This window comes from Melopsittacus undulatus, chromosome 11, assembly GCF_012275295.1.
Source record: "Melopsittacus undulatus isolate bMelUnd1 chromosome 11, bMelUnd1.mat.Z, whole genome shotgun sequence".
In the NCBI taxonomy this organism is placed as follows: domain Eukaryota; kingdom Metazoa; phylum Chordata; class Aves; order Psittaciformes; family Psittaculidae; genus Melopsittacus; species Melopsittacus undulatus.
In genome coordinates, this window is record NC_047537.1 from 22,491,449 (window position 1) to 22,513,689 (window position 22,241).

A 22,241-nucleotide genomic window follows, 5' to 3' on the forward strand; every position below is an offset into this window, starting at 1 on the left:
AGGGGTTGCCATCTTAGAGGTTTCAACAGAAAGCAGTTTAAAAGTTGTATCTGATGTCAACATAACAGGTATCACACAAAATAATACCTCAAGCGATAGCCAATTCCCCATTTGCTTTTGAGAAAGAGAGAGGATCCAAGGCATTTTAACATCCCTTGAGAAATCACAGCTTTCCGATCTAGAAACAAAAGTCAGGAAGGATCTTGGATCAGAACACTGACAAAACCTGCTCCAAACCCCCTGTATTTCACATAGGAGTGTATTCCATGGTTAGAGAAGCATCCCTTCCTGCTGCCCAGTGGCTGTCACTGCCCCAGGCTGGTACCCAGGGGTGGCAGCAGGACTCACCAGCGAGGATATCTGCCTCATCCATGAAGTGGGTGCTGAAAACCGTCACTCGATCTGCTTTCCTGTTTTTGAGGAGGTTCCAGACGATGTGCCGTGAACAGGGATCCATCCCTGCAGTCGGCTCATCCAGCAACAAAACCTTAGTGCAAAACCAAGAGTGTTTGTTAACCCGCATCCATGTGCGTGATGCTGACCTCAGGAAATCCTATCTAACAGATACAGGGCTTGTCTCTTGGAGCCTGCCCGTTAGCCCTCTAAAACAGAGAGGAAATATCCTAGAGGAAGCAGGGCAGCTCCCTTCATTGTAAATGGGATAAACTCACCTCCTGTTGTGACAAATGGGAAAGTCATAATAGTAAGTTAATGCCAGCCAGTTTTATTCTGTTTCTAATGAAATCACATTTAGCTATGGATTCACTCCTCCTATTAGGGGATGGTTAAATACACTCACATGCTTTTAAAATCCCAGTGAACTGTCACACACATCACTTTTAAATACAGATCTAAAGGCAGCCCCCATTCTTGAAGGCTAGATATAATAGAACTGTAACACAAAAAGAGAGCTCTGGCTCCATCCCTGCTCCAAGTGCCTGGAGGCAAGGAATCTGGAGAGGGAGTTTTGACAAGGGCATGTAGTGACAGGACAAAGGGGAATGGCTTTAAACTGGGAAGCTGCAGCTGCCCCATCCCTGGCAGTGTTCAAGGCTGGACACAAGGGCTTGGAGCAAGCTACTCTAGTGGAAAGTGCCCCTGCCCATGGCAGGGGTTGGAACTGGATGAGCTTTAAGGTCCCTTCAACCCAAACCAGTCTGGGTTTCCATGGATCTATGGATTTGCAAGGAAAGCCTCCAACAGGTTCACTCTCGGGAGCTAAACCTTGTCAGAAACAACATAAAACTTGCCATGCTATTTATTTCACAAACAGGTCAAATCCAGAACCACTGCTATTACCTAAACTGTCAACATCCTTAATTATAAAGGTTGAGCTACTGAAGGATCTTAATTGTTTAAACCATAAACAAAGAGAAAAGGAGCAACAGATGTCCAAAGTAACAATCTCTGCCTCTTACTTATTAGTAGCGTTATTATTACATATATACATACATAGTACTATGTCTTACTAGCATGGCTCTGACAAGAAACACCCACCCTTAGGTGTATTAGTGACACCAAGTGAGGATCTTCTCCATCACACTCACCTTTGGGTTCCCAAGAACAGCAACCCCCACTGACAGCCGCCTCTTCTGCCCCCCACTTAACTTCTTAGCTTGGTTATCTCTGATAGGCTGCATATCCAAATCCAGCAGCACTTTCTGCACCTGCAGAACACACAGAACACATCGAGTGTTCAAAAAACTAAGTTTTTTAACCAGATTATTAATAACACTCAAATTGACTTTCCTAATTCAGGGTATCTGAACTGCACACCCTGCTAATGAACTGGTACATCCAGAGCAGGGTCTTAAGCTCCAGCAGACCAGAAGAACTTAAAAGGTGTCTATGCTTTAATATAAATGCTGTGATTCAAAACACTTCATGAGCATTGTAATCTCCTACAAATAACTGACAATTTAACTTTGTACAGAAATCTGCCTGTACCTCTTTGTCTGTTGTACCTTAGAACAGCATTTCCCTGCAAACCTGTCTTAGGGAAATCCCTGCACAGTGTAAGGGTATTTTGTCACACACTAAAATACAGACAGTCTCTGATTACCTCTTGTATCAGATCATTCTGAGGGATTCCTTTAATTGCAGCAAATATGGAGAGGTTCTCCTCCACAGTCAGTATATCGAAGTGGATGTCAGACTGAGGGCACACCCCTGCTATCTGCCGCACTTCAAGCATCTCATCGATCTCAGAGACTCTGTGCCCATAGACAGAGACAAACCCTATAAAGGAAAACCAAGAGCACTCAATGGAGAGGTGTTGTTACTGCTAGCGTCGACACAGACCTAAAGGGGTTGTTATCCAGAGGAAAACCTGATGCATCCTGAAATACCAAAGGTCAGCAGCTTTGGTTTTCCAAAGCAGGATGCTCAAGGTTTCCTGACACTGGAGAAGCTCACCGTCTGTTGGTGGACACAGCCCACAGAGGATGTTCATCAGCGTGGTCTTCCCTGTCCCACTGTGCCCAAGCAGAGCCGTGATCTGACCTTCATAGATGTCAAAGGATAAATCTGGTCCCCAGCGCAGCACAAGAGGAAGAGGAGACGTTAGTGATGCTCTCCTGGTACCCAGAGCCAGCTCCTACCACAAAGGTACCTTGAAATACTAACATGTGGGGTATGCATTTAGGGGGACACCTCACCTCCATGCCCTGGGGTGGCACTGCTGGGGCTGGGACAATCCCTGCACCACTTTGGGGTGGCCATGTTTAAAAGCCACATAGGGAAGGGAAAGAACGTATCACTAACAACATGGGCAGAGGAGTAACGGGGATGACATCAGTGGGCTTCCTTTGGTGATGGAAGGGCTCCCTTTTGGGTACCATTTTGAACAAGATTACTCTCAATATGATAAGAACACACACAAGCACATCTGGCATTCATGCTCCAAGGCCCAGCCCCACAAAAAGAACCAAAAAGCCCAAACTGAAACACAAAAGGTCACTCAACAGCTCAGCTATTGCTCTCCTGCATCTGGTAAGCAGCTATAAAGCTAAAAGGTTCTTACTTCTCAGAGCCTCCACAGTTTCCCCCTTTTTCCGGAATGTTTTCTGAACACAGCTGATTCTGAAAGAAGATATGTCATTTTATGAACTATTTGGGCATCTTTCTATGTCATTTTGAATGATCAACACTTGGCAACAGTCACAAGAAGAAGACCATACTGAAATGGCACTAGGCATGTTAAAGACCCATAGGAGCAAGTGAAGAGACAGGACACCTTGTCACAGAACTTAGTCCACCTCCACCCTATTTCTAAGGAGATTCTAAGGTATCTCCTATGATAATATGCTGAATTATCTCAAATTTGTATTTCTTTTTCAAATCACAGCAATGCACTAGAGGTTTCCCAAGCTAGAAAAGGCAACAGCTACTCCCCAGTAACTGCACAATACAACAAAAGCCTCAACAGATATGGTATGGAAAAGACGTGTTGGTAGGACAGACTCCAGCGATGTGATTACTGGCATCTCTTGATCAAAATTAGGCAAAAGAAAGTAAGTATCTTTCTCTAAAGAAAGGCAAAACATCTTCTGCCAGCCCCACTGTTTTCCAAAGTGAAAAATCCCAACCAGTTTATCTGAAGGCACCATGTGAAGGATGCATTTAGGAAGCCTGGCCAGCCTGAAAGTGAAGATGGGGAGTGGGTTACAGGTGTGAATAGCAAGGAGAACTGGGTATGAAAGGAAACAAATCCTGTACATATAAAGGTGACAAGACAGTGCAAAAATGATGGCAAGCTGATGGAGGGATGCTATGGCAAGAGTCCAGGGTGAGTGAATGATGCAAAACCAGCCACAATATTATAATGTGAAAATCAGGATTAAGACTGGACCCTTCAATCTATGGCAGATGCCCAAAGAGATATAGGCAGTGTGGACAAGACAAGACTCTTCCTAGTCACTAAGCTCAAACAGTTGTTTGAGGCTCACATAGCCAACCAGGAGGAGGGAAGATGCAGAGTTCCACAGCTCACATTAGGCTACGCCACTGGAAAATGATGGAACCAAGGGCTAAAAGGTAGATACTGAAAATAACACTGGGAAACACCAATACATGACAGTGCAGATGCAAAACACCAGGTGACACAAAACGCAGCAGGAAAGATGAAAGCACTGTTCTGCTTTACCCTCATGTATGGGTAAAACCACCACGAAGCTCCCCCCTGGTCTACAGAGGACACATCAGCCTTCACACAGACCTAGAATTCAGCTTTTCCTCCTCAAAAGAGCATTACCAGAAACCAAACCCTCCCAGAAGAGTAGGCGTTTCAACATCTGCAACCGCTTATGCCTCTCGTGGCCTCAGTGCAACTGAGGGAATGGAAAACCGGCTGGATTTGAGAGGACTCCAGCTAAAGGAATACAATCCACAAACAAACCCTTTCTTTAAGCCCAGTGATCTATCCTTGGAGGGCATCCATGTCCTTGATGATGGGCCTTCACTGAAGACGGAAAGTAGCCGCGGTGTGTGTGCAGAGGGCTCTCTGCAATGCACACCATATGCTATGTGAATCCAGCACAGACTGGATAAATAAGTGGCTTTCAAGTTGCACACCAAACATCAGGATCCAGGTGATCTGTTAATCCGCACATCAGACAGGGAACTGTACCTGATGGCTTCCTTCCCCTGGAATTCCGAAGGCACAGGTTCAACTATCTCACTGAAGCTTAAACTGCCATTGACGCTGCTCTCGTACAATTCCTTGTAGTTCTTTCTGTGCTTGGACCAAAAGGAGGGCTTCATGAAGAAGAAGGGCGTGCGGCGCAGCCCAAACTCCCCTGGATAGCAAAGGGAAAAGCCAGTTTCTTAACAATAACTGCAGATACTCCTCTGAATTTGGCTTTTAGCTCTAAAAGCCATGAGCTATGCTGCTCAAGGCTCAGGAGCCAGCCTGCATCCCATTCTGGAGGGATTCCATCAGCCAAGTTTACATGATGTGTATTTAAGCTGTGGCTCCCATCAACAGTGCAAGCAGGCTCCAGTTTCAGCTAAGTATTTAAATACACGTGCAAATCTCTTTCTAGGCAAGAGAAATCCCCAGTGCTGAAAGAAAAGTGACTTAAAGACAGGCTTAAAACCCAGAGGGAACAGAGGCAAAGGCTGCTGAAGGGCTCAACCAGGCATTAGCCACAAGATAAACAACTGCATTCTGTGTTTCATGTTAAACTACTGCTGTCACAGGGAAAGGTCTGGAGCAGCAGAGCACTCTTTAATTATCAACCCTGTAAGAGCAATTTGCAAAGGCTGAGACATTGGTTAACCCAGTAAGGAAGCTTTTCCTCTAGAGAGAGGGAAACAGAAGTCAGCTGGCGTGCCTAATAGCCACCGTGATAGCACATTGATACTGCTCCTCGCATCTCACACCTTTAACAGGAAATAACTGATTTCAGCTTAAAGTATTCTGAGTCACAGTGTAAAATGTATTTGCAAACAGAACCACCTCTTTCCCCACAGCTGAAATTCAGACAGAAACAGATCCCAGACTGGTTTGTGTTGGAAGAGATCTTAAAGCCATTCCCTCTCTCAGCTTAAAGCCATTCCCCCTTGTCCTGTCACCAGCTGTGCCAAGCTGGGGCTCAGGACCTCAGGAACTGGTGATGCCTGCACAGTTCAGTCCAATTCTTCTCCTGAACATACCTGGCATAATCTGATCCAGGTAGACAGCTACAAGCAGATAAAAGATGCTATCCAGCACCAACAGAATGAGAGAGATGAAGAGCGGGTAGGGACCGTGACTTAGATTTGAGAACGTTGCACCATCTTCATAATCTTCTAGATGCATGACCTGCCAACAGCCAGGGACAGAGGGAGATGTTAACACACCAGCACTATTCCAGCCTGGGAAAACAGAACACCAAACTCAACACAGCAGTAAATAAAGCAATGAAAAAGGGACTGAGATCACAAAGAAAACCAGGTCCTTGATGGTGCACTTGATGTGAAATTGCTGTGGTAAGCCATTAAAATAGGCATTTTTCTCCACCATCATCAGTTTATTAAAGAAAATCATCATAATTTAACTACATCAAGACCTGCCTGAAGATGACAGCAGACAAATGAGCAGGATGAGGCTGCAATCGGAGCAGGAGGTGGTGATTTACCTGCGCGATGCCGATCAAGAAGCTGCACTGACACAAGGGGCTGAGGATCCACACAAAAGACTTGGGGAAATCTTCCAGCAGGACAATGTTAAGGCCCACAAAACCAAAAGCCAGCGTCGCCAGGAACTCCACTATGCCCACATGTTTGGACTTCTTAAATAGAGGTGTCAGCATTAGTGCAAAGAAAACCTAAGGACAGAATGCAGAAGGAGGTAATAAGGTACTATATTAAGGTATATTACAGGGTATATGAAAACCAAAGTAAAAAGACCATTGCTTCAATTTTCCCTCTGATAACCACATAGTTTTCCTGGTAGTCACTACAGCATTCACCCACATCCCACATTTCCCTTACATGGGAGGGACAGAGGTCCCAAAGATGCCAAGGGACAGAGCGCAGGAAGATATTATAAGGCAAAAATTTGCTATATAAATTCATTGTCTGACCCTTAATTAGGGTTTTAACATTACACTATATAGCAAGAGCCAATGTTTAGAAGAGGGCATAGGTTTGGGCTTCAAAATGGTGTTCAAAATGAACACAGACAGTGTTCAAAACCACATGGTTATAAACTCAGATATTCCAGTAAGGAAAGGTGTTTCTCATAGTGACCACTGAAACCTGTACAACATCCCAAACTGGAGCAGACCTGGGGAATGGGATGAGGATGGGTAAGACACCCACTGCCAACTGCTCCTGCAGATGCTGTTTGTTCCAGATGCTTTAATAGAGAGAACAAGATCAGATGGGAAGGAAACAAAACCCCACAGGAATGGGATGAATTCAGGAATACTTACTGAAGAGACTCCATACAGGAAAAATAGTAGGAATATGACAAAGGCACTGCTCTGGGGAAAGAGGGAAGAGGCCGTTGCAATCACCGCCATAAGAATGGACATGACAAAGATCAGGCTCATGTAAAGCAGCACCCAAGAAAGCCTAGGAGCAAAACAGGGGGAAGAAGAACAGAAACCAGTCAGTAAATTCCCAGCCGGAATTATCCCCACATACAAACAGTTTTCCCCATTCTTTAACATTCCAAACAGCTGCACAAGCTCACAACAAAACAAGAGCCCCCAGATAAAGAGCTCTCTTATAAACATCCCTGTGATTGTTCCAGGCATCAGAGCACACACATCAATACCCAGAGCATCAAAGTTCCACAATCAGATGATTCATGACTTTTATAGTATTTAAACTTGCATCATTAATTTCCTGATATCACCAGAAGAGGGTCAGTGAGCAGCAGGTTTCAATAATTAAAGAAATCCTATTTAATATTTAATACACTGGTCATTCCAGTAGCCAGGCTGGGTAATAAAATCCTTTTCTTTGTAAAAACAGATTCTGACCTCAGGAAACAAGGGGGGTTGTGAACAGGCAGTGAAAAAGGACACATCTTCCACAGCAGCAAGTGTCTGAGTTACAGTCAGTGGTCCATCAGAGCTGCGTTATCAGTGTGCCATCATACATTGCTCCCATTCCTCCCTGGACCAGAGATGCTCAGTGCTCACATGCAAAGAGGCAAGGGGTGATAGATGACAATGCCACAGGTGATGGGTCAACTAAACAGGATTTATCACTAAGGATGGATCACAAATAACCAGAACTGGCAGGAAAAAGCTTGGATGCAGAAACCAAACAAAAGCAACCAGACAAAAATAACCCAAGTGGCTGTTACGGTGCGAAAGATGCTAAAACACTGTTGGCCCCTGCAGCAAAGGGCAAAGCTAAACCCATTTTTATCTCTGCAGCTACCAGTGACTTCAGATTAGTACATCCCTTCACTTGGAACAGAGCCCAAACATTACATTGCATAGGGTAATTTCCATCATGGTATGGAAACAAATTAAAGCCTGTTGCTTAGACTGCTCTGTCACATTAAGATGATGGAGTTAGATTCATTTAATTACGTGTTGGGGAAGCTGCTGCTCAGCCCTGAAGAGAAACTGCAGGTTATCTGTGGAGCCTCCAGAAAAGGAGGCATTGAGCCAAAAATACTCAAAACCAATGAAAATCAAACAGCATAAAAATCTCACACATCCTCACATTTAAACCCTCTAAGTCAGGCATAACTTTCCCTTCATAGAAGCAACAGCATCACTCTGGTATTTACTGATTAAAATGATGCTGCAAGTTTCTCTTTGAATAGATCTTATAGAGCATCTCACTTTCAGGCTGCCTCCAGCCTGAAAACAACTAAAAACCTGGAGGATGGGATAGAACTGTCTGCTAGAAAGTGTTAGTTTTCCTATTTCTTCATATATTTCATATTTCCTTTATAAAGAAGGGGTTATCTCAAACACTCACATACCAAAAGGCAGTGTCATGAAGTCCCAATATCTTTAAGAACTCCTTCAACTTCCTCTCCTTTTCTGCCACAATATGAATGGCCAGATAATACCCAAATGGTGAGAAAGCAATCACCAGGTAAATTAAAATGATGGCACGGGGAAAATTGTCTATTTCCACCACTGCAGCCTCTCCCATAACCACGGCTCTTGTCAATTCAAGTTGTTCCCATACAGACTGATTGGTCTTCAGCTGGAAAGAAGGGAAGGAAGAGTTAGTTTTGCATCATTCCTGGTTTTGCTGCCCTATCCAACCCAGCAGCAGCAACTCCAGCTCAGCCCTTAATGTTATCACTACCAAGCAGAGATCTGCAGAGCCCAAACCCCTACAGTCCCCAAATCGCAATTGAAAAGCACAGAAATTGGAGAAAATCTGGATGCTTAGCGATAAAATTAACAATTTTTGCAATTCCTATTGCCTAAAAATACAAGACTGGCTCTCCCTGCAAGCAGCACGATGGGAGAGCAGCAGGGAAAAGGGCATTGCTGGCAAATGATGACACCAAAATAGTAAGGCAAATTCTGCAGCGCCTTTTGGTCCAGCATTTGAAATAGCTTTTTGGGGTGAGTACTGTCATGTGTTTTGATGGCTAATGCAAGGCTCCAGCACTGGACATAAATGAAGACAAACATCCACATTATTCAACTGGATAAGAAGAACCTCTATACAAGACATGGCAAAACACACATGAAATAGAATCGTAGAGGAGTTTGGGTTGAAGGGACCCTAAAGCTCATCCAGTTCCAAACCCCTGCCATGGGCAGGAACACCTTCCACGAGACCAGGCTGCTCTTCTCATTTGATTCAACCTTATTTGTGATATGGCATTTTATACCATTAACAGATAACATCACAAAACCAGTCAGAGCCCAGGCAGGCCATGGATTTGAACCTCTTGCTTTAATGACATGATCAGATTCACCTGTATAATTGCAGCATCAATGCAGGCTTGCAGAGCTATAAACCCTGAGCTCCAGTACATCACCGACTCACATCCTTTCCGCAGGTTGGAACAACTGGCTGCAGAATGAAACATGGCATTTTAGAATGCAAACAGCCAGAGTTAATCTGTCCCATCCCCAGTATAAAGATGGGAATGACCTTTCAGTTTATCCCTTTACAGAACACATGTCAGAGTGTGCACATTCACCTCTCGATTCCATGTAGATGGAAGACATAGCGACTGAATCGTGGAACCTCAGCTGGTAGGACATAGCATCATTGAACACAACACCCACAAAGTTGGAGGGTTTAAAAGCACTGGCCTCTTGCAGCTCCTCTTCACTTAAATACTCCTCGGTGATGATGCCTGTGGGATACAGGATGTTATCACACTGATTTAGGTATCAGCACAGCAGGGAGAAAACTGCATCAGTTGTAAAGAAGCATCATGATAATCATTAATGAGTTATTTCCTTTTGGAGATAGAGCTACAGATACATAAGGCTGTATTTTTGTCCCAGTGTCCTAAATAGAAACTGTTGCTCAGTAGCAGGATAAAATTTAACCTTATCCCTGAATCTTCCTTTTCCTCCCCTATTCTTGGCTGCTCCAGCAGCTTCTGAGCCCCATCCTCTGCCAGCTATCCTATAGTCTATTCTCCAGCACCAGTGCTTTTGAAGAAGGGCAGGTTCAGTGGTACATTGAGCTATATATATGAAAATATGGTATCTGCACCACTTCTGCAGAGGATGGGAGGAAGATGGGCTGTGAAGGAAGAAAGTGGAACCATATGCACCCATAAAGAAAATGCAGATGTTGTGCTGGTTCTCCAGCTCCTCTGAAGCACTCCCAGCATGAGGAAGAGAATCAAAGACACCAAACTAATACATCAGAGGGGTTTGGGAGAGATAAGTTCCCACTTATGTGCAAGATGTGTAGGCAAAGCACTTAAAAAAGGAAAACAAAAGTAAATCCCTTTCAAAAGCAGAGGTGACACAGTAATAGCAATTAAACCGAAATAAAGATGCTCTTGTGATAGTAACAACAGGATAGAAACCACAACTTAAAACATCTGCAGGACAGCATCAGCTCCTTGTCACAGGACAAGTATGAATTAGCCCCTGAGCTGTACAGGGTCTTTATGTACTTCAAATTGGAGCATCCCAAATCCTTTCCTGCAGCCACACAACACTTGTTGGCTGCAGCAGGAGAATGGGAATCGCTGGGTGATGGCAGTGCCAGAACACTTGCCAGCCAAGCATAAAAAACACCTTCACAGTCTTTGTCTGAGCAGAAAAGAAAGACAAGAAATGCCTTTTTCCTCTCATCATCAGTGACAAACATAAGCCACAAGCTGCAGTGTGAGATATACTGAGGAAAACAGATGCTTGGGGTATAAATACCATCTTCAAAGTTATCAAAAGCCACTTTCTTCATGATTTCTCGTGCCATCCGGGTTGGTGGCGTGTATCCGATGATGAAGTTCACCAGCATGGAGGTATCCAGGGTGCCCAGGTTGGTGTTGGCCACCTCACCGTACTTCCTATGCGGGTGCATCATGCTCATCAGAATGAGCCAGAACAAGAAGAAGAGGGGGAACAGGACCTCCTGTGTGAGGAAAGAAGGGTGAAAACCCCAAAGACCAAGTGCAGAAATGAAACCTTCCATAAGTCTCTCTTAGTCACACAAAGCTTAAAGAGGGACTGGGTTTAATCACCTTGTTCCTGTAAATTTCCCTGACCATTTGCAATGCACCAGCAATTCCAATGCCAAATCCTTCCCTGGCACTGCAGCAGGATTTTAATCGCATGCATTAGTAACCTAAGAAGCCTCTTTTAAGGCTAAAAGGGATAATTCTACATGCTTTAAATATCAGCAAACTTACACTGTTTGGGTGGAAAGCAGCAAAACACAAAGCACGAACTGTTAAACAAGTCTAGCAAGCATTGAACCACCTCTTCTTTACTTCAAAATGACTCTTAAAGTATTACACACATCACCCATGCACAGGGGTGAACTGTTAGCAAAGATAAAGCCTTTCTGGAGAGGTCAAATCCTGCTATAATGCTCAGATACAGGCGCAAACATGCACTGAGATTGCAATATTAATACAAGGATAATGCCTTACACCTCAGGATACGTTTTCAACCACAAAATACCTCCTCAAAACCCCTATTCCACCCTAAAATCCAGAGCCCCGCGAAGCTTCAGAAGCATTGCAACAAAGCTCTGACTCACAAAGCACTTGACTGCAGAATAACAGCAGACACAAAGGCAGCAGCAAGTGCTCCACTTACCTGAACGCTGCTCTTTTTAGTCCTGCACTTAATAAGACAGTTCTTGAATAGGAGAGCTCTTGTTTGCCTCCATACTCCTGCTTCTCTGGGAGCAGCTGGTGCCATTTTTCAAGAGCAGCTTGTTTAAGAAGCAAACAAGGGAAGATCCATATTAAATGACAAAACAATGTAAAGAGCACAAGCCAGGCAGCTGCGTCATTCCCCAGCTCACATTTCTCTCTTTCCATATAAACTTTCCAGTTTCTCCTATTTTAAATGCCTTCCCATACACATGTTAGCTGCTGTGACAGGCAGGAATTGGTGGCACCAATGTACAAGCTTTACTGATTCACCCTGAGCCATCCTCTGTGCAAAGGTGGGATGAGCTGGATGCAAACAGGACTTGAGCTAACCTGGGTTTGCTTTCAGTTTGCTGCTATAACAAATCCAAGTCTTTATCTCGGAGCATCCATCACATGGCAGCCAGCCAGAGCCATGCATCCAAAAACAAGAGCCACCTCACCCCAGGCAAACTGTCCAGTTAACCATGAGTAACCCCTTTGTATCCTGGAGCCCATCCAACACTGCTGAGTTTCATGACTTTATCTCTTCCCATTAGGCCACCTGCACAGCACAGTGGTGCTGAGCATCATCTTGTAGGAAATAACAGAAGAAATCAGAATGGAATTGAAGATGCTTTTCCAGGAGAGAGCATCCCATCCTACCCGGAATACCTGGTAACGGATGGCAGGGTGAGGAACCACCAGGTTTCTATCCTTGCTGTCCAAGGTTCGGAGTCACTGGTTAATCTGCATCTCTCCCTGTTTCCTCATCTGTGGAGCTGAAATACAGCCGTGAGTGGCTAAGCCCAGGGGTCAGTGATGGTCTGGACCAAACCACCCCTTCCAGCCATAAGACCCACCTCCAGCAGCATCAACATGCCACAGGTTACAACCAGGTCATTTCAACTAAACCACAGTGTCAATCTCAATGGATTTCCCATATTCCAAGCTTTTCAGCTACCAACACTCATTCCAGACACAGACTGATGTTTCTGGTGGCTGCATGCTCACAGCAGCCCTGCGTCAGGACCCGGTTCCGCTGTTATCTGTTAGACAACACATGGCTCAAGCTTCCTTTCCCAGCTGTATTTTAATATGGAAACCTATTTTTGGAGCACAGGCATCACCTAACTACAGAAACACATGAGGCTGCTGACATGCCAGCACCACTGCTGCGAGCTGAGCTCCAACAGCTTCATACACATGAACTGCTCCTGCATTCCTCCAGGGGTAGGAGGAAGGAGAGGAGGGGAAAGGTATCTGAGAGCACCCGGACCCACTGATCACAGCTTCCATTGCTGGGTGCTGGGGTCCTTCCCTAGGCAATGACCCAGCACTAGGACCCGTGATGGCTGCAGGTCACTGGAAGCAAAGCCTTGGGAAAAGATCCCAAGAACCTGGATAAAGCCCCATGGAAACCACTCCAAAAATGAAAACCATAAAGGTTTAGATAGAAAGAACAATGAATGCTTAAACATGCAGCGATGCTAACAGTCGATCCTCACTAGGAACACACACACAACCCCTCTGGGTGTTTTAGAGCTCCAAAATGACAGCACAGTGGTTTAAAAGTAATCAAAAGCAGCAGTTATTGCCTACAGGCCATAAAACTAACAGTCTGCTGCCCTCTGCTCACACTGTGCCCTGTTAAGTGCTTGGGATGCCTCTGTTTGCTCTCAGGAGCAGATTTCAAGAGCTCTTACAAGAGGAGCTCCACTGAGGTCCTCAGTGAACACAGTGTGACTGTATTAAAGCATCGACCCCTTCCCTTGGTCTTCTCTGTTTCAAGCCCTGCCAAAGATGCTTTAACCACCACCAGTTACTGCTGCTTTCATTATTTGCTATCCACTTATAAACTAACAAACAGCAAGACTCCCACGTCCTCCCTGGAGCCTTTCCATGCTTTAATTACATCACCTCGGTTGGAGGAAGGGTCATTTGCAGCCTGGCAATTGATTTCTTGATATTCCACCTGCCATTTCCACTTAAGCTAATGAAGCCACACAGCACACAGGGAACACTGAGGAAGTATCACTTGAATGGGGGAAAATGGTTGGAAAACCAACCCCAAACCCTTCTAGAAGCTCCGGATGTGGAAATGAACCCAAAGGTTGAACAGAACAGGAGCTGCCAAGAGATTTCATTCAAATAAGACTGGACAAAATGAAAACACCCCAAACCTGTGAAAGTCCCTCACAATTCAGCCACTTCCCTATGACCTTATCCCGACAGGAGAAACATCTGAAACACAGCTACTTGTGGGCATCTCAATCAAAGCAATCACTGGGTTTGTACCTTAATTCCACATCAAGGATGCTTGTCCTTACAGGGCCTTCCCCAGACCAACCTGACACTGGTCTTGAAGGGTCAGTTGATGGGATTTAGTGCTGCCCCTCAGGTTTCCCTTGGGTTTTAAGCTAAAATCCCAAACTAGGGATGGGCTGAACCTCAGCTTAATGTGCTTGAGGAAAAAGCAATCAACTTATCAGTGAACAACAGATAAGAACATAACATTATAGATCTTGCTGGAGGCAGACAGCAGCCTAAACGATACTTAAGGAAAACTCTGAGGTGCTTGTTACTGACCTTAAATTATTTAAGCTCAATGCTTTATTTATGCATGCTTAAAACGGGATGAATTTTCCTCCCTGCCCGAATCCCGAAGGATACAACCGCCTCTCGGGCTCAGCAGCACCATGAACCCCAGCACCGCAGCCTCCAACCCTCCGCAGGGTGAGGGAATGCCCGGCTCCCACATCCACATCCCGACCCCCCTTCGCATCCCGCATCCCACCCCGAACCCAGCGCTCCACCGGTCGCTACCAGCGGGTACGGGATTGGGGACACTCCTCCATGTTCCCATCCCTCCCCTTCCCCCCAAACCCCCTTCCCCACACCCGCTCCTCACCGTTCCTCGCCCGGCCACGGAACCTGACCGCACACATCAACACCGACCCCAAGCCTCCCTCCGGGGCAGTGACGCGTCCGGCAGGTACCAAAACTCCTCCTCTTCCTCTCCTTCCCTTCCCCTTCCCGTTTACACCCCCCGGGGAGGGGGGGGGGAGTGTTCCCCCCGCTCCATCCCGTTCCCCCCTCCCGTTCCCCCCCAGCACTCACCGCTCCGCACCCGGCGCAGGATGAGAGCGCAGCCGCACCGCGGGTACCAGCGCCCCGGGGCGGAGCGGGGCTGCCCCGAGGGAGCGGGCGGGGCCGCAGCGCCGGTATCCGCCTACCGAGAGGTGCCCCCCCCACGGACGGGAGGCTTCGTGCTGGGACCCCCCCCCCGGAACCCACTCCTATGGAGCCCTGGGGCTGGGACCCCATCTGTTCCCATGGGTCCCTATCCCAGGGACCCCTACTTCCATGTACACCCTGCTCCCATGGACCCTTGTCCTGGGGAGCCCTCCTCTGGGGATGCCTTCCTCCTGGGAACGCTCTACCCATGGAATCCCCACACCCTCCTGCTTCCATGAACCCCTACCCCAGGAAGGCCCTTCTCCCTGGGATCCCCTTCCATGGACCCCTGTCCTCGGGACCCCTTCTTCCTGAGACCCCCTTCTCCCATGGATCGCTATCCCAGGGACCCTTCCTCTCAGGGACACCCTGCTTCCATGGACCCTTGTCCTGAGGACCCCTCTTTCCGGGACTCCCCCCTCCAGGTAACCCCCCTGTCCTCTCCAGGAAGCCAAGGAAAAAGGGTCAGAAATAAGGCCCAGGGACTGAGGGTTGGCTGGGAGCCGCATGGGTACACCCAGGGCTGCTGGTTCCTGCTTGCATCCAGAAGGTCACTGGAGGTTTATAGCATTACCCAAAACACAATGAAAATGCTGCCTTGCATACAAACCCTGTTCTCCTCTCAGTTACATGTGTCAGTCCCCCCCTTGGGTGCACGATCCCACTGAGTTACTCCCATTCCAGTGAGTGTTCCTGTCACTCTCCGGACAAACCCTTGTCCATGACCAGCCTTTCACTGACAGGGAGGATGTGATCAAAGCCATTGAGACATCAATTATCCCATTCCCATCCCTGCCAGCGCACTGGAACGTGCTCGTTTTCCTAAATCCCTCCTGCAAGCAGCTGGGAAAGGCTGAGCTGAGAGTGAAACCCGGAGATGCCGTTGAGCATCTGGAGCCCTGCGGCAGAGATGCTGCATGCTCGGGAATGGTGCAGCTCCCTGTGCTCCCTGTGGAAGCACAGCTCAGCTTCCTGCGGTTGGATGGAGCAGGGTTTGAAATGCCTTTGTCCAGGTTGGGTTTGTGCACCCAGGGAGCTGCATGAGCATCACGCATGCTTGTGCTGGAGCGCTGTAATGATGGTGTGGATTCAATACTTCCCTTGGAATACTGAGATCAGGAGATGTGTCCTCATCTAGAAGGAAGGAAAGGGTCTCAAAGGATGGTTTACACCAGGAGGTATCATGGCCATGCCCAAGCCTGTTCATACATCCACCTACAGTGTGATTGGAAACACCCTGGACTCAAGCCCCAGCCATGGTCCCAGGACCCTCTTTAGGCACAGATCCCTATTCTGCAGCCTGAGAGCAACCCAAATCCTATGGGCTGGCAGAGCAAGGTTTGGGGAGGGAGGTGTGGGGAGGAGGTTTTAGACACAAGGTTTTGGGGACTAAGATGCTTCCACCAGGTGTCCCCCGAGAGCGGCAGTGGTGGGTCCAGGCTTCTTCATATACCCCCATACAAAACATGATCAAATCCCACCTGGTTTTCTGCCTTCTTTTAGGGGGAAAAGAATTAAAATGAAAAAGCCATCAGCAAGGCTTGCTTTAACTGGAAAAGTTCTTCATCAGTTTCCACCTTAACAAAGAGCAGGAGATAAAAGCACTCTCATTAAATAATGCCTTTTAGTTTTGCCTAATAAACACAATGGCATAACTCAAGCTTCTATTAAAGAAAACCCCAAAACTTCTTATCTTCATCCATCTAGCATTAAACAGAACAGAGGCCCGTCTGGGGCTGGATTCTTCTGGTCACTTTGATGTTGGTTGTGGTCTCTGTTTCTACTTGAAAAGGTTTAACTGCTCTTATTCATGTTCTACCTGCAAAGTTTGGGTATTGTAGCACAACCTCCCTCCTTCACTGGTCCACAGCTCAGCTCACCTCGAGCCCCATCCTTCCAGGGAAGAGTCTGGAACAGCAATAACCCCCCCAGCACAGTTAATAGGATCACATAGACTGGTTTGGGTTAAAGGGACCTTAAGGCTCATCCAGTCCCAACCCTGCCACAGTTCACAGCAAGGTGCTCAGAACATCAGGCTATGTCCAATGGGAAGATAACATCACCTACAACACATCTTAGTGCCAGACGATGGGACACCCATGGCACTGGTGCTGCTCACATGCCCAGAGCCACTGAGCTCATGCACAGCAGCATCAGTACAAAAGGCAAACCCAATTGGCACAATGGGGAGCGAGCCTCCGCAGAGCAAGCATCACCTAAAGCACTGCAATGCTTTTCATCTTCAAAGTACACCAAAACCACTGCCTAATTAACTTCTACAACAGCCCTGCATGCTCAGATGCCTTAAACACGATCTCCATTTGTAGATATAAAAAGCCAAGGGTGATGTAATTTGTTCAAGGCCAAGAGGAGTCTGTAGCTGGGGTAGGGATGGGTACTGCGGCACCAGAAACCTGCCCAGCTTAGCTGCTGAGCAGGGAACTTTGAAGGCAAAAGAAGCAATTTCACCTCTTTAACTGGAATAAAGATCTAAGGAACTACACCCAGTGCACCACGTGCAACAAAGCTCCGTGAATGGCTGCATAAAGGTTTGGGAGATGCAGACGATGGGATTTTCCTTATGGAAACTTATATCTGCTTATAATGGGAACCAGGACAAAAGGGAAAGGCCCATTTGTGCAGCAGGGTCTCTCCATCCGCATCCAAGCCAGCACCTGGCAAAACGTTTACACATCTATTTGTAAGCTGGGGATGTTTCTTCCAGGAGCTCAGCATAAACACACTGCAGCTGGAGGGGCTGTTGTTTAAACTATGTGAGTTTGAGGACAAAAGGTACAATAACAAAGCAAAGGAAATGTAACTTTCTTAACAGCATCAATGGAGAACAGCAGGGTGATGTGATGGGTGCAACAAACCCAAGTGGGTGCTGGTGATACAGGCTGGGGACCTTCACATCAGACAGCAGAAGCTGTCCTTTGGCTGCAGGGCAGCCCCAACACTGTATCTTCACACCCACAGTGCAGCTTCCAGGAACCCAACACCTACGGAGGTGATGCCAGTGCCAGAGTTGTGCTGGATCCTCATGTATGTGAGCAGAGCTCCAGTTTGGAACAGGGAATTCAGAGCTTTAAAGACATGTGAACATCTGAACTCCATCATTTGCTGATGCTTATCCCAGCAAGTCTATGCTTTGTTTTCTGTACCCAAATCCCCAACAGCTCATGCCAAAGTGATGGGAATTTTTTCCAGTCCCCATCACTGATGGGTCTGCAGCATACTGGGAGCTTGGAAGCTGCAGTGGCCCATGCAGAATGGCACATGTTCTCTGCCAGTCTGCGTGGCCATTTCTGCCACTTTCCTTTTCAAGCATCTCCTTACAGGAGTATTCATACAGAAAAGAAAGCTGTGCAGAGGCACTCACCTAAGGAATTCAGTAACCAGGGTATTACCGCAACACAGTTCAATGCACTGCAGTTGCCATGCATTAATCCATCGTATTGCAGCAACAAAACGTGATGAGCTGAGTTTCCTCTCCTTAAGTAAGTAGAGACACAGCTTTTTAAGAGGAAAGAGGAAAAACAAAGTCAGCATTAAAATCACAAAGGACACCATCTCCATATTCTTCGGTAGCATCTCTGCTCATCCTGCTGTGCAAAACTGGCTACACCAGGACATAGAATGAGAGGGAGAAGCTCACATCAGAGCAGGCTCTAATATAGGAAACCAGATCCTGCCCATCACCCTTTCCTGTGCTGAGAGGGGACAACCTGTGCAGTATCGAGCTAATGAATAAATGGCCAAAGCTGGAGTGTTATTCCCAAGTTTCAGTTGGGAAGCTGCTCCTGATGTGATGGCTCTGCCCCTTCTGCAGAGAGCTTGCAAGGAGCCCAGGAATGCTGAAATGACTTTTCCCAGTGATGCAGAAGCTTCAGGTGACCACTGCTCTTTCACTGCTCCACTTTCCATCAAAGCTCTGCACAGAGAACCAAAGGCCACCACGTGAATTGCTCAGATCCAAATGCAGATAAACCCAAATGATTCCTTGTTTTCCTTTGGACTTACTGCTTATTAACTGACTGGAGTCCTGCCTCTGGCCCACTCCCTGTTACTGCTTAGATCCATTTTCCTCATGCAAAGCACTGGCTGTGCCTCTTTGCTGAGGATGCTCTCCTGACCCCGGGCATGTCACTGTGGCAGAGGAGCTGGGTGACCACAGCCCAAGGGCTGCTTATGCTGGGAGTCTTGGCACACTCTTCCTTCTGCATCTAGGAGTACTGTTGCTTTATAAGCAGAAATAACACAAGAAACAGCATTTACACTGTAAATCAGAGGTGTTCTCATCACACACACAAAGGACACAGTTGCTTTCACCCAGCACAGAGCTCCTCCTGCATCCAAACCAGGGGCTGCAAGTCATCTGAGGCCAGTTGCCTCGATGCTGAGCACCAGCAGGTTTCCAGCCTCGTGCCAGCCGCCTGCCTTCCCTCTGCTGAGGGTCTGCATTGAAGAGCTGCTCTGTTCTTTCTTCAAGGCATCATTATTAGAGGCTGTGCTGGGCAGAACCAAATCACAGGCGAGAGGACCGAGTCTCCCATTGTGTGCTGCTTCTGTTCGCAAACAGCAGCTCCTGAGCGTTGGGCCCTTCAGCAGAGCACAGGCAACGAGGACAAAGCCACATCGTACTTGTGCTTCTCATTAGGGTGAGTTTTGCTGGGCTATGAGGCAGCATGTGGCACCGTCATCATTAGGAGCATCAGAGGTGCCAAGCAGGAACCGCTGCTGCTTCCCTGCTTGCTCCTCCTGCTGTGCATTCATCCAGACTGGAACAAAATCAAGCTGCTGTGAAATCAGCCTGTCACGAATATCTAGGTTTCATTAATCAGGGAAGATGCCACCAACAGGTAACTCAGTCTCAGGAATCAGGTACCTTTGTCTGTATTACTCCACCATTTACAGCAGAGGCAATTGTAGAAGCACAGAATGGTTTGGGTTTGGAAGGGATCTTAAATCTCAGTCTCCTCTCTGTCAGGTTAAAGCCATTCCCCCTTGTCCTGTCCTTACAGGCCCTTGTCAGAAGTCTCCCAATAGCTTATAAGAACACAGAACAGGCTTTAAAGAAGAGATATACTCCATATTTACTGGAAACGACGTGCCTGCATCAATAAACCTCTATATAAGCACAGGGGTGATGCATTTGCATCATCTAAGGCGAGAGCCCGTATCCTCTGCCAGCAAAGCCCTTCAGCAGTAATTCACAGCACCTAATATAGTGACCTGCCTCTCTCTGTGAGCTAGGACGAGACTAAAATAACCCCTGCAAACCCCAACTTCCTTCAGGGTTTACTGCCAGAGGTCTGCAGCTGTGTGCATTGCAAGGGGAGCTCTGCCACTGCCAAAGGCAGCAGCTCTTTGCCACCCAAACCTTCCCACTATCCAGAAGCAGGGCACAAGTATCAAATACAGGCCAATAATAGGAATGTATAAAGAAAAGGGGTTAAACCCCTTCTGAGAACGGCAGCATCTTGCCCCTCTGTCAGTGGTTAGGCAAAATGGAAGTTCATGAGGAGTCAGATTTGCTCATAGCACACAAGGCTCTGTGCCCTTACCCACCTTCTAGAATAACATTCAGACTGGCTCAAAATGAGATTTCATAAAAGAAACTTCAATCTTGACCTAAGACTTGGCACACGGAGAGTTCCAGCCCAGAATAGACTTTTATGGGAAGTCAGAAACCTCTGGAAAAAAACAAGTTTGCAACAGACTCTTGAACAACAGCAGTGCCAGGGGCACAAGGATAATATATACACTGCCTGCAATGTGTATAGAATACTATAATCACAGCCACATCAGTACAAACAGATAGGCATTCTGGCCTTGAATGATACCTCGTGTTGACAGAAAAAAGAACCAAAATGCCTATTTTAAATCAGCAGAGTCTGAAAGGAGGAAAAAGAACCAAAAACCCTATTTGAAAGCAGTTTGGAGGGGGAAATGTGCCCATTGCTAATGGGGAGATGGCAGAAAAGAGGTATTTCCATCAGCACTGCTGTCGCCCCAATCCAACAGCCATCAAACACTTGCCCACCACCAGCTGTGCTCCCTTCCCAGGGAATTTTGCTGCACGGATTATGAAATACCATTTCCTGCCCTGAAAAAGCACCGTGCCTTTGTGTTGTGCTCTGGGTATACATGTCATTGAGGGAAAATTATGCTTCCTGCTGCCAGCCCAACACAAATATCCCTCCAGACAGAGGCCTCTACCTGTCCTTATTTAGCACTGCTTTTCTCAGAATTGCACTTTTGGAGCTGCTCAACCTCAGTGAACCATTTCTGCAGTGGATTCCTCCTCCTCCTTCCTCTCCCTGGCTGCTGGAAGGCGTCAGCCCTGAGTATCTGGGCTCCTCATTGACCCATTAGAGCTGGAAGGGACCTTAAAGCTCCTCCAGCTCCAACCCCTGCCACAGGCAGGGACCCCTTCCACTGGAGCAGCTGCTCCAAGCCCCTGTGTCCAACCTGGCCTTGAGCACTGCCAGGGATGGGGCAGCCACAGCTTCTCTGGGCACCCTGTGCCAGCGCCTCAGCACCCTCACAGGGAACAGCTTCTGCCTCAGAGCTCAGCTCAGTCTCCCCTCAGGCAGGTTCAAGCCATTCCCCTTGGCCTGTCCCTACATCCCTTGTCCCAAGCCCCTCTCCAGCTTTCCTGCAGCCCCTTTAGGCACTGGAGCTGCTCTAAGGTCTCCCCTTCAGGAGCCTTCTCTTGTCCAGGCTGCCCCAGCCCAGCTCTCTCAGCCTGGCCCCATAGCAGAGATGCTCCAGCCCTTGCAGCATCTCCATGGCCCAGCTGGACCCACTTGAGCAGGTCCACATCTGCCTCCAGCCCCCGGGATGGTTGGGACACTATGTGCATCCATACCCAAGAAGTCATCTGGCACCCACATCTAAAGCAGAGCTTTTGCTGTGCAAAGGCAAACCCCTGCAAAGCAGCACATGGCTCCTGGCCACCTTTATGGCATCTGAGCCCTCCTGATGCCGATGTTTACTCCAAGGCATCCAAATTTGTACCATATTAAACAGGAGCACAAAGACTACCGCAGGCTTTTCAGATGGATTCAAGGAGAAAAAGCAGCTCCAGTAATTAACCCCAGATCACATTACCCTGAGAGCTACATAAACATCATAAAGGTTTAATAAACCACCTCAAGAAAAACACTCATGTGGTGCTGGTTGTACACAGCAGGGGATAAAGCTGTACCCCAGAGAGCTTACAGGCAGTGAGGGGCTGGGATGCTGCTGT

At 47.3% G+C, this 22,241-nt stretch overlaps 1 protein-coding gene across 1 annotated transcript in view; it reads right to left on the reverse strand.

Moving 5' to 3' along the window:
• The window catches only part of LOC101880474 (ATP-binding cassette sub-family A member 5), a 31,802-nt gene extending 16,886 nt beyond the window's left edge, over positions 1 to 14,916 (reverse strand). The window contains exons 1-17 of the mRNA XM_034067541.1: positions 14,870 to 14,916; positions 12,425 to 12,531; positions 11,712 to 11,829; positions 10,818 to 11,022; positions 9,623 to 9,781; positions 9,395 to 9,492; positions 8,435 to 8,664; positions 6,918 to 7,059; positions 6,120 to 6,308; positions 5,656 to 5,803; positions 4,628 to 4,796; positions 3,023 to 3,081; positions 2,416 to 2,526; positions 2,063 to 2,238; positions 1,548 to 1,667; positions 349 to 487; positions 88 to 178 (exon numbers count right to left, since the gene is read on the reverse strand). Coding sequence (XP_033923432.1) covers positions 88 to 178; positions 349 to 487; positions 1,548 to 1,667; positions 2,063 to 2,238; positions 2,416 to 2,526; positions 3,023 to 3,081; positions 4,628 to 4,796; positions 5,656 to 5,803; positions 6,120 to 6,308; positions 6,918 to 7,059; positions 8,435 to 8,664; positions 9,395 to 9,492; positions 9,623 to 9,781; positions 10,818 to 11,022; positions 11,712 to 11,816 — 2,141 coding nt within the window. The 5' untranslated portion in view covers positions 11,817 to 11,829; positions 12,425 to 12,531; positions 14,870 to 14,916. The remainder of the gene's footprint in view (positions 1 to 87; positions 179 to 348; positions 488 to 1,547; positions 1,668 to 2,062; positions 2,239 to 2,415; positions 2,527 to 3,022; positions 3,082 to 4,627; positions 4,797 to 5,655; positions 5,804 to 6,119; positions 6,309 to 6,917; positions 7,060 to 8,434; positions 8,665 to 9,394; positions 9,493 to 9,622; positions 9,782 to 10,817; positions 11,023 to 11,711; positions 11,830 to 12,424; positions 12,532 to 14,869) is intronic.
• Positions 14,917 to 22,241: the final 7,325 nt, after the last annotated feature.